General features: G+C 36.5%; 1 protein-coding gene across 2 annotated transcripts in view; it reads right to left on the bottom strand.

The window, feature by feature from the left end:
* Positions 1–6,315: 6,315 nt before the first annotated feature.
* cgnb (cingulin b) overlaps positions 6,316–12,466 on the bottom strand; it is a 38,608-nt gene continuing 32,457 nt past the window's right edge. For both annotated transcript variants that reach the window (XM_028461331.1, XM_028461332.1), the window contains exons 15-20: positions 12,317–12,406; positions 11,666–11,749; positions 10,594–10,712; positions 10,311–10,419; positions 8,828–8,991; positions 6,316–7,426 (exon numbers count right to left, since the gene is read on the bottom strand). In XM_028461331.1, the coding sequence (XP_028317132.1) occupies positions 7,294–7,426; positions 8,828–8,991; positions 10,311–10,419; positions 10,594–10,712; positions 11,666–11,749; positions 12,317–12,406 (699 nt within the window). In that variant the 3' untranslated portion in view covers positions 6,316–7,293. The remainder of the gene's footprint in view (positions 7,427–8,827; positions 8,992–10,310; positions 10,420–10,593; positions 10,713–11,665; positions 11,750–12,316; positions 12,407–12,466) is intronic.

Genomic DNA, 12,466 nt, shown 5'->3' with positions numbered 1-12,466 from the left:
GAGTCCTCCATCCCATACACACTGGGTGTGAACGCTGCTGAACCACTGCATCCTGCTCTCTGTCACAGTCCCGGTCTTCTTCCAAAGGGACCCCCATAAACCCACTCTGCTCATGTGTCCTGTTTTACCAAACATCCCCCCCATCGTCTAGTTCAGTTTTAGTGATACAACAAAACCAAAACAAACAAGAAAAAGAAAGAAAGAACAGCAGCGGAGGATCATCTGCTCTCTCTGGCTAATTCTGCGTCAGACCTGCAAATAGGATAGAGTCCTGTGGCTCTGCAGCCACTTCCTGTAAGGCCTCAGATAAACCTGTTAATTCATTTAATCTGACACATCAGACCTAATGAAATCAAAGTCAGGTGATTTAAGCCAGTAAATGGAGAAGGAAAAAAAAAGAAAAGAAAAGCAAAGAGCTTTAAATGGTATAATGAGTAAATTTTGCTTGTTTTTTTCTTCAGAAATGGCTTAAAAAGGTTAAATAAATAATAATAATTAGCCTTCATTTTCATATACGTACAGGTACATACACAAAATGTAAAGGTTTTATTGATGCCGCAATAATTCAGAGGTTATAACCCTCACCTCACAGGCTCAAACTTTCCTAAATTTTGTCATCATGTACAATGGTCAAACTAGCAAAAACATTGCAATGAAATGAAACTTTTTTTTTTAAATGCACAATTTCTAAAGTTACAAATAGTAAGAGCAAGCAGCAGATGGTGCAAAGGTTTGAGATGTTGCTACTCTAGGAATCTGATTCTCTTTTGAAAAAAAAGGCTTTTCTTTGTATTAAATGTTGGTTTAGCAGTGTTTTTCAACCTTGGGGTGAGGACCAAATGTGGGGTTGCCTGAAATTAAAATGGGGTCGATTGGTAAACAAAAAAAGCCCACTGCTTAAAATTATATTTATAAATTTTTTGAATTATTATCATTTTTCAAAATAACACATCACACACAAAATAAATATTTTTCTCTAATAAAAATATATGAGGTATTGCATCTTGTCACTTTGTGCACTAATCCTGGCTACTCGCTACACTTTAATAAACATGGTCAAAAACGAATTCGAGGAGAAAAAAAATGTTTCTGGGGTTACCGGAAATTTGTGATATAAAAATGGGGTCACGACCCGAAAAAGGTTGGAAACCTCTGTTTTATAGCTTCCGTTGGCTAAACTTTGAACACCCACACGTGTCCACGTCAGATAAAAGCCAATGAGGAACACATGAGACAAGCGCTGAAAGAAAGAGTATAAGACCTGGAAACTGATACTGTACTGCCAATATGTGAGAAAATGAGCTGTGTTTGTTTAAAGCTGGAAAAACCAGCAGAGGACTGGCCTGGCTAGAAAGCACTCCATAATGACTATTGTCTCACCTGGGTTGGCAGGTGATGGTGATGAGGATGGTGATGATGATGAGGATGATGATAGCGGTGGTGTAAAAAGACAAATCAAGTAGGTTGATTAGCTGATCAATAATTGTGATAGAGTAGGAGTAAAATATGGACTACAGTGCTGAAGATACAACATGATTTCAATGAATTTATCAAAGGTATCATTAAGTGAAGGAGAAACAATAATGCACATAAATCAAGCACTGACTGATGATATTCTAAAACAACCATTTTTCAGTTTCTTACTTCATTTGTATTTTCATTTGCCTTTAATGTTTCAACTTTTTACTTTGTTAAAGTGTCTTTGTCATGCACTATTTTTTCTTAAAGCTGCAGTATGTAGAACCGTGAGACTTGTATGGAAACAAACATGCTCCCGCATCCCCTCCCTGTTTCAAAACCTATGGTCCCTTACCAGTATACTCGTGATTGTGCACAACTGTGGAGCTCTTTGCGACTTTTTTCTCAATAGAGACTATAGTGACAAATGTAGGGATGTTATCTTGTGTTATTGTAGAGTTTTCTGATGTTTTAGAGACATGAAAGCACGCCAAACAAACAAAAAAATCTTACATACTTTAAGCAATAATCTGGATTTTTGTTCAGTAAAAAAATGCTGATAAACTCACTATGAGTCTTCGTTTTTTTCCCATTGACATTGTGCAAAACTCCTTCCCATGCAACAGGCATTAGATTTTTGATCTTTTTTTTTCTTTCCCTGTTGTTGATGACACTAAACACAATAACCTACTGTGATCATTGTGTGAAGCACGTAGGTACATAACAATGTTAGGTTTACTCAGACTCCCACTGACATTTAAAGGCCCAACCCAAGCAAACACATACCAGTTTTACAGATTAATGGTTTTGCTTCTGTTGTGTCAACATCTGCCTGTATTTACAGTGACATGTAGGATGTTCTAACAATGTGGTTCCTCGTAAGAGGCTTGGTTTTGATCAAGTTATACGTTAACAGGTCACACAGTAAAAAGCCAAGTTTTAAGGATTGATTTTTGTTTTTCACATGACAGACCTGCTCACGTGTTGAATGCTTCCTCTGACCTTCAACACTCGTTTTTATGCCTTCAGTACGCAGAGGTGAAAATAACGTATGACAAGTTCTTATGTTACTGTAATTGACTTGCTTTTATGGATACTTGTACTTTTTTGAGTCAATTTCTAAATCAGTAATACTTGTACAATTTAAGAGAAGCAAAGTAATTTGTTACATTTCTACACCCAACATTACTGAGTAAACTATTATTTCTTATTTTAAAATCATCAACGGACATTGTGAAACTACAAAAAATCATTGCCGACCAATCAGATTAATTGTAATGCACGATGCCAAAACAGCATTGAATGGAGGTTATTTTCTCAGTTTTGGAGTTCATAAATGTATCTATACTTAGAGCCTGAGAAGTTTTTAGGCCGGTGTCATGTACTGAGTTCACATCGCACTATGATTGTATATGTGCATACAGTATATGCGCATGCGCACACATGCGTGCTACCGAAAAATGAGTTTACGCTAAAAAAAGTTAATTAATTTTTGTTTATTTTGGTTTTCAAAGTGAACGGACACGTGTTTTATTTGTTTCTTGGATTATGTTAGGGTTAGGGTTATAATCTCAGTACGGAGGTAAACTCAGATCATGTCACTTTGTGGTTGTTGTTGTTGTTGTTGTTGTGTACACTAGTTAAAATTGCTACTCCTCTGTTATTTATGAACGGATTTGGCTAAAATTTGGTAGGTATAATCTATGGATGTGTACGCATTGACGCTCAGAGGCCGATTTTCGATTTGGGGTCAGGGGGGGCCCCAAAAGAAGAAAAAAAACGAAAGTGGATTTCTCATTTATTTGCGCCAGGGACTGAATTCTTGGGAACAGGGTACGTGCGTGCTATTCCGCGCAGAGACGTTCGGCCGTAGTGCATTCGAACTTGAATTCTTTGCTTTTTTTTTTTTTTCAAAGAATTGTACATTTTGACAAACCTTTTATTTCATACAGATGCCTTTGTGGAAAATAAATTAAGTTCCAGTTGTGCAAGATTTGGTTTCTTCCTTTTTATACATGATATGTTTCCTGTATGCAAGGAAACCTTGGCAAGATTTATAACCAAAAATAAACGTGAGGGGTGAAAGTAACTAGTAACTTTTACTTTGATTACTAGTTAATTGAGCTACTTTTTACTTAATTTGAGTATTTTATGACTTACTTGTACTTGAGCACAATTTCAATCAAACAACAGTACTTCTACTTGAGTAGGATATCAGTACTCTTTACACCTCTGCCAACACGTTATTTGAAATTATGTGATGTGCATTCACTTAAATGCCTTCTATCCCTAAATGAGCTCCACTTCTCCGTGCATGCTGTCACAGTTACATCTAACTCATTAACAGTGTGTGAAAACACAATGATGGGTGGGTGTGAGAGTTTATATGAAAGAACATCAAAAGAACATTTCATTGAATGACAAAAGTACAGGGCAGGGCAATTGGGAGGTTAAATGAGTCCTATGACAGCATGACTTTTTCAGTCATTAAACATCCTAAGTTCAATGGATTTCCTGTCTGCAAAGGATTAGATCTCAAAGGAAGACGCAGCTGAAGCCTGGAGACTGAATAGAAAGTGAACAGAAGGATGCTGGAGCTTTGCATTTCATTTAAATGTAATTACATTTTCTCCAGTTTTGTTTCAAAAGTCAAATGTGTCTTAAAGCAAAAGGGAGAGTTCATCGAAGGAGCTTTCACTTTCTGTTGAACTACTAACTTTGTCAACCCTGAATTAAATCGGTGTTTGATCCACAGAGCCCGCACCGCACTCTTCAGAACGTTGAAAGTACATAAATAATAAAACACTGATATATATCAAATAATCCAGTGTAAAATAAAACTCATGCATGTTTTATTTATGCCTGGGAGTCCATAAAGCAGTGTTTTTCAACCTTGGGGTCACTTGGAATTCAAATGGGGTCCCGTGAAATATCTAGTAATTGGTAATGTTAAATAAAAATTCTGATTAAAAATGTATTAGTAAAAACACTTTCATTATTATTCTTTCTCAAATTATAACACCACACAGTGTAAAACAACTGTATTCTATACTTTCACTTTCTCAAATAAGAATCTATAAAATGCAGTATAATAAATCACTAATCCTGGCAAAATTAAACATAATTCTAATAATTCGAGGAAGAAACTCAAATGTCTCTGGAGTCGCCAAAAATGTGTGATATCAAAACGGGGTCACGACTCAAAAAAAGGTTGGGAACCACTGCCTTAAAGTATGTTTTGGCAGCTGCAGGCCAGCTGAGGTGTGCAGCAGAAGATCCTGCATTTAAAACTTTTCAAATAGGTTCAAATGCAAAACCTTACTGATAAACTGAAATTTCTGGAATACTACAGTTGTAGTGTTTAAAGAAAATGTGACAAAACAAATAAAAGAACCCCCTTAGGCAACGTGGTTAAGCATATTTCACATTTGTGTGTATATATAGATGATTCATTATCCTTTGTTGATCATTTCAAATGGTTTTTCCAACATATCATCGCCAAATTAGGCCCAACAGAGTAACTAATCCAGCCTGCAGGAAACATTAGTTAAAATAAATATTACAGCAGAAATATGAGTCTTTGTAAATCATCAAATACAGTAAGATGTAGATTAGAGTTTTTGAATTAAAAAAAAACTCCACCAAATTATGATGGTGCTTGCACTAGCCCAGGGGTCTGCAACATTCGGCTCAGGAGCCACATGTGGTTCTTTGACTCTTTTGCAATGGCTCCCTATAACTTTAAAAAATATTGAATAAGAGATGTTTTTTTTTTTATTTACAGAGGCTATTGATGACAAATAAAATCATGATACAACAATTTGTAGCCCTTCAAATACATTAACTAAAATAACCTTCTTTATATAACATTGTGTTAATGTAAACTACGATGTGTAAGAATGTGAAGATGCAAGATAATTTATTTTATTTTAACTGTTTTTAAGGTGCCATTTACATGATCATAATAAATCAAATTAAATCAAACATTATTATATACAGTATAATTATAACTCTATAGAATTTAATACACTGTATTGTCTTTATTGAGAAGGTATTTTTATCGGCTCAGGGAGAACTTTAATCCAAGTGAGATAAGGCAAAATGGCTCCTTTGAAAGTAAAGGTTGCAGACCTCTGCACTAGCCACTACATTATTTGCAGTAATACTGAATCACAATGTTTTTTTTTTTTACAACACTCGTAATTCCATCCATCCATCTTCAAACCCGCTAATTCCCGTTTATCAGGGTCGCGGGGACACTCGTAATTATCCCAGAGAATTATGATGAATTGCATTGCAAATTTTGAAAACAAATTTCACCAATTGCTTCACATTCAGGATGTTCTAAGTGACTTACAATGTTTCTTACATGTGAATGTGCAAAAACAGGGCACCACAATTTGGAATTTGTGCTTTTATCCCTTTTACATACACACACAATGTTTTTGGTCCAGCCCACATGAGATCAAACAGTGTCGTATGTGGCTCTTTTAATATTAGACTAGTGGGACACCCTTCATCCAATGACATCAAAGGCCTATCATACACTTAAAATACAAATAAAGTGTCCAATTCCTTTTGATGGATATTAACTAGCAGTTGTCTGTATTTTAAGTGTTGGTAGGATCGTCTATGGAAGACCCTGAATAAACAATAGGCTCCGCCCTGTGAAACTGATTAGGATGAGTGAGTGCTGAAGATGGATGAAGGTAGGATCAAGTGTATGTTTTTAATCTACTGTAGTAAACACAAAGTTCAAAATTAGAAGAAAAACTATTTTCTGTAAGTTCATAGGATTTTTTTAAATTTTTTATTTTATTTCATAAAAATAAAACATGGACGTGAAATTTTTTTAATTTTTTTTTTATTGGAATTCAGCCATAAATATGGTCAGATTTTCATTGTAAGAGGTTTACAAATTATGAAACCATTTTAGGAATTAATTTTCAAATTACAGCAGAATGTATTATTATTATTATTATTATTATTAATTGTATTATTGTCATTGCCATTTGAAGGTTAAAATGTTCATTAGTGCAACAAGGTGAAACACTCCCAAACACAAGGTGATGATTCGTTTCTATGTGCGACACACGATGCACACACACAGACAAACATTCCAAGACATTAAATATAATAAAGCAGTTGCTCGTAAACAAAACACATGGAGAAAAACAAAGAGCTACAGTAGGTCGAAGGCATCCGAGAGTTAGACATGCCGATGAAACACAGTGGATGCAGCAGGATAAGGATACACTACGCTGCTTCAAATCCATTTAATTGTCGTCTAAGTCAGAGCTAATACAGCATTTAGATTATCCAGAAATGTCACATTTAAAGGTTAAACTAAAACAAAAATACACAAGCTACTTACAACACAGACGGGACTTCACTTCTCGTGCACAAGCAAACAGAAATTGCAACTTTTTGGTTCAGAAATGCAAATTATTTACATGACTTGCACACATGCCGCAGTTAATATATAAATGTGCTACTGTGAAGGGAAATAGTTCACACACAGAACAAAAAAAAGGATTCCACATGATGCAAAAACCAGGCCAGGAGTCTAATATTCCTCCCCTCGGCTCAGCAGAGAGACGAAAGCTCTCCTGACAGATAAAACATGACAGTAGTGAAGGAATTATAATGACAGCTAATTATCCCCCAACCTTGTCAGTGGGGGGAAGAAGCTAGTGCTAAAAATAAAACCCACAACAACTGCGAGGTAAACAGAGACAACTGAGTTCTTCATCCACACAGAGAGGAGCTGAAATACCCAGAATAGTTTACTAAAAATATCTTATTTTGAAGGTTCTGTCCTGTTCCTGTCTTCCTCTAGCAGTTGGAGGTTTGGAGGTGGTGCTCGTTGAGGATGGAGGAGATGTTGGTGTCAAAAAGGCTGTCCTCTTCCTCCGAGCTCAGAGTAGTCGAGCCCACGGTGGTCCGGTGTGTGTGCTGCGACTTCCGTCTGCAGAAAGTCAAAAGAATAACAACATATATGACATGTTCTCTAACTTTTGCTTAGGGTTCTTTGAAAAAACTCGACCATAATAATGGAGTGAATGAGTGATAACATTTTAAAGAATCTAACGTTATAAATAAGTGGAATAATACAGTATTTAGTGCCTCCTGAATAGACTTTTTTCCAAAGTTTTTATCAGTTCCTCATTCCCTCCTGATGTGGAACCGAAAATACAAGGGTCAGTTTTGGTCCAGGTTCTAATCAAGATTCTTTCTATCATTATTTTGTGTGTTTTTTGTGTGATTTTATAATGTTCTTTTCATTATTCAGTATATTTGTCTCTTATTTTGTGTGTTTTTGTTGACGTTTTTGTGTATTGTTGGTAGTATTTAAATCATTCTATCCGTGTGTTTTTGTTGTCATTTTGCGTATTTTGTTGTTGTTTGTCAGTTCTTTTAATTATTCAGTATATTCTTCTCTTATTTTGTGTGTTTTTGTTGTGAGTTGCTGGTAAAATTTAGTATGATTATTATTTTTAACCAAAAAAAAACGTAATAAAATCCCATTTTTTTAATGCTTTCATTTGTTAATTATCCACAGTCTCTCTCTCAAGTACCCCCTGTACCCCCATTTGAGAAACACTGATATAGATGACACTTTTCAACTCTTACATTTCTCACAAATTCAGTGTTTTTCAAAGTGTGTGGCGTGCCCCCCTGGTGGGGAATGAATGTATGACAGGTGGGGCGCGACAAACAGGAGGACATTTTCGATTTCATGCCAATCTTCTTAAAAACCTTTCTTTGTTGACACTAAAGATCATTTACACTAAATCACACAAAGAAAGTCACACGACAAGCCTAAAAACGTAGCAGAAATTAAAAGAGCAATAAATTATTACACTGCATTAGAAATGCGACCGGGAACAAAATGTAACGTGGAACTAAAGTGTAAAAATAATGATGGACTTTTTTTTGTTTTCTTTAGCTTTTTTGTCAAAGATTGCAAGCAATGTTCAGTTATTTTCTGTATTTCTTAACTGCTGCACTTTTACATTTTATTTTTATGCAGTTGATTAGTTTAATTTAACTTTTGATTTTCGATTTATTTATGAAATATGCTACTTGCATTATGAAACATGATGTTAGTTGTTCTCTGTTAATTTCATGAGTGCACTGAATAAACTTTTTTTTTCTACTGCACTTTTACATTTGTTTTTTATGCAGGTAATTAGTTTAATTTGGTTTTTTATCGTTCAAAATGGGGAATACACCAAAAAAGTTTGAGAAGTTGAACCAATGTACTAAGTCAACCCATGTGTTTGACTTATTGCTACAGACCGCCACCTAGTGTTGAGAGGACACATCCAAGAATGCAAAAATCCAATGACACTAATGTTCATCTTACTTCAACTCTGTCTCCAGTGCTGTGACTTTGGCCTGCAGTGCCTCCTGGAGCTCCTGCTGCTCCTCCAGCTCCCGGAGAACCTTACGACGGACACCCTCCAACCGCTCCACCTCGCCTTCGCTTTCGTCCAACTGACGCTTCAAGGCCTTCACTCGCAACGCCAGCTGGAGATGGAGGGGATGAGGGGGTTAGAGGAAGGAGGTCATGGGTGAGGATCAAACTGGTGGGTGGAGAGGGGAGACTGGCAGGGCTAAAGGGCACTGGTTTGTTTATGTGCAGGATTTTAAAGGGATGACCTAAACTACAAATGCTGAGATATGGGAAAGATGATCAGGGACGTCAGGAGACCGAGCGAGGTTGGGATAAGGTAAGAGGAGTTTAAAAAAAAAACAAAAAAGAGTTTAGTCATGTGTGGGCAAGCAGTTAGTCCATGTAACGCTGTTTAAAAAAAAACATGCAGGAGGTCAATGAAAACAAACTGACACAAAATAATCTACTCAAACACTTAAAGCTGTTGGAGACATTTATTTTATCATATACAGACTATAGTGTCGGCCTCATAGATCAATGAATTGAACATCAATTGCAAACAGTCACTTATTGACATTTTCGGAAGAGTTTCATGCATTGCATTGTGGGATGTGGAGTCCCATAGACTTCTTGTGGTATATTAACGTTTCATTTATTCAGACAACTGTTACTCAAAAAATCCACTTTGATCTCCTGACATGTTTCGACTGTTAACTGTCAGCCTTCGTCAGAGGTGTCTGTTTCCTTTAAAGTTTCCCTGACTTTCGCGTAGTAATTCATGCAAGATTCTTTTTGTCTTCTTTTTGAATAATATGCTAAGGTTTAATTTATTCAGATAACTGTTACTTAGAAAACTTACTTTGATCTCCTGAGATGTTACTATGTAGAAGACAAGGAAACTTCAAAGGAAACATCAAAGCGATCAGCAGAAGCCTCTGACCGAGACTGGCAGTTGACAGTCAAAACATGTCAGGAGATCAAAGTGGATTTCCTAAGTAACATTGTCTGAATTAAATTAAACCAAAACCTACTATTCAAAAATAATCTTGCTGTGATTTTTCATGGTTTTGTTTTGCACAAACAAGGAGTACAGTGATTCTATTTACACTAGTTTGTTCCCAGTATTCCCTGTTATATCCCCTCACTCTGCGAGACATTCAATTTTCGACAATGTCAATAATCAATCAATCAATCCAAACTTTCAAGCTGTAATTTCAACTTTTTACATCTTTTTTTGAGCAAATGGTCTCTGATTTATTGATCCATGAGGCCGACACGACAGTATGTCTTTATCTGAAGTTTTCATCTCCAGCAGCTTTATTAAACAATCTTTCATGCGTTTTTACTGTTTTACTTCATTCACCTGCATCAACTCTGAGGTTATTCCATCAAATTTAGCTTCTCTCTGTGTCTTCCCTGTACAGATTTATACACATTTCCTCCTGATCGGTACCTGATCTCTCTGCTCCACATGCTGCGTCCTCTCCTGGTCTAACGTGGCTGTGAGTTCCTTCAGTTTTCTCTCGGTGCGTCTTTGAGAAGCCTGGACACTGGCCTTTTCTCTGTGTGCGACAGACAGAAGTCAACGCAACGTACCCTTGATGCTCATTCCCCAGCACTTTTAAATGTTTTCTGTGTCCAATATGGAAACGACTGAAAATCTAAACGCACAATTTGTGTCACATTTGAAATAAAAGCCGGATGATTCTGCAGAGGGAGGATGACGATACTCGTACCTCTCCTCACTGTGCAGCCTCTCCTCTAACTCCTGGATTTTGTTTTCCAACAGCGTGATTCCAGCCGAGGGCCGCGGCTGATCCTCCACGTCTGCAAGGCGGGACTTCAGCTCCTTCACCTGCGTTAGGAGCAAGTTTACAAAATCAGCTGTGTATCAAAGTGTGTGTGTGATTGTATACCTGTCTCCAGAGGTGAAAGTAATGGATTACAAGTACATACACCCAACCATTACTGAGTACATTATTATTATCTTTGTGAAACTACAAAAAAATTGAATAGTCAGACAACAATAGAATTGTAATGCACGGCGCCAAAACAGCACTGAATGCTGGTTATTTTCTCAGTTTTAGAGTTAATAAATGTAGTTATCTTGAATTTAATTCATTGGTGTTGTTTTATTTAAAAAAAATAATTGTGCATTATGACAAACAATTTATTTTCCACTAAGTATAAAATAAAAGAAGTTCCAATTGTGCAAGATTTCGTCTCTTCCTTTTTAAGTTTATACATGTGATGTTTACAGAAGCGATTTACAACTGGTGGGTCGGGACCCAAAAGTGGGTCGCGAACCTGTACTGGGTGGGTTGTGGACAGAATCAAAAACGGATAAATACTTAATGACTCCCATATTCGACTTGTCTTTTATTTTGAAGGAAACTTTTCTTTTGACAGTCATGCTGTGGAATGCATGTTGCACAGGAAAATATGTAGATTTATGTTTTAAAATGATTACCGTATAAAATGTGCGTTTTCAACAGCTACTGTATTTCTGAAAAACTAAATTTGATTGGTTGAATTCTAAAAAAATGTGGGTCACGAAATAAAAACCGTGGCAAAATGTGGGTCCCAGGGTGAGACCAGTTGAGAACCCCTGGTTTACTGTATGCAAGAGAACGGTGGCAAGATTTATTACCAAAAAAGTAACTAGTAACTTTTACTTTGAGTACTATTTAATTGAGCTACTTTTTACTTGTACTTGAGCATTTTATGTACTTGTTCTTGAGTACAATTTCAATCAAGTACCAGTACTTCTACTTAAATAGAATATATCTGTACTCTTTACACCTCTACCTGTCTTTCCAGTGTGGTTTTATCCATTTCTAGGTCATGTCTGGCTGAACGCTCCTGCATCAGCTCTGAGCGAAGCTGGTCCACCTGAAAACAAACAGTGGCAAAATAAAAAAGGCTCCCAACGTAGAGACATATCCTTCCAATCCAGGGGTGTCAAACTCATTTTAGTTCAGGGGCCAAATGTGGACAGTTTTATCTCAAGTGGGCCGCAGATTTTAGGCAGGAAAATGTTCTTTCACATATAAATGATAACATACTGTATGTAAGGCAAGGTCAATATTCTAAGCAATAAGTGACATATCAGTACCTGCAAGATCTTCACCTAAATTTACTTGCATTTGTGTCCAATTTTTCTTAATGACTTTGTAAAATAATTTGTGGAAAATTGCAAGATTTTGGAAAAATTAAGAGTTTGTTCAACAATTTCATTTATAAAATTGCCATCATCTGTGATAAGCATGAGCCGTTGGAGTGTCACTGAACTTGTGTATTTGGAGGGACTTAGTTGGCAATTTACACAATGAGTCATGTTTTCTCGTTTTTACGTTCTCCTGCGGAATACATTGGACGCTCTAAAAGGCCGGATTTGGTCCCCGGGTCTTAAATTTGACAAATGTTCTAATCTCAATCAGATTTTTTTTCATACGGCACCTGATCTCTGCTTCGAGTGATACGGTCGTTCATAAGCTCCACGCTACTCCTCTCCTCATCCAGCTCGATTTCCATCGATTTGATCTTATCCTATGGACATAAACATTCAATATTACACAACAAATTAGTACTTCCTGACCCCGGAAACCT

This window comes from Gouania willdenowi, chromosome 11, assembly GCF_900634775.1.
Source record: "Gouania willdenowi chromosome 11, fGouWil2.1, whole genome shotgun sequence".
Taxonomy (NCBI): domain Eukaryota; kingdom Metazoa; phylum Chordata; class Actinopteri; order Blenniiformes; family Gobiesocidae; genus Gouania; species Gouania willdenowi.
Note: the sequence above shows the minus strand (reverse complement) of the source record. Positions and strands in the feature narration are given on the sequence as shown.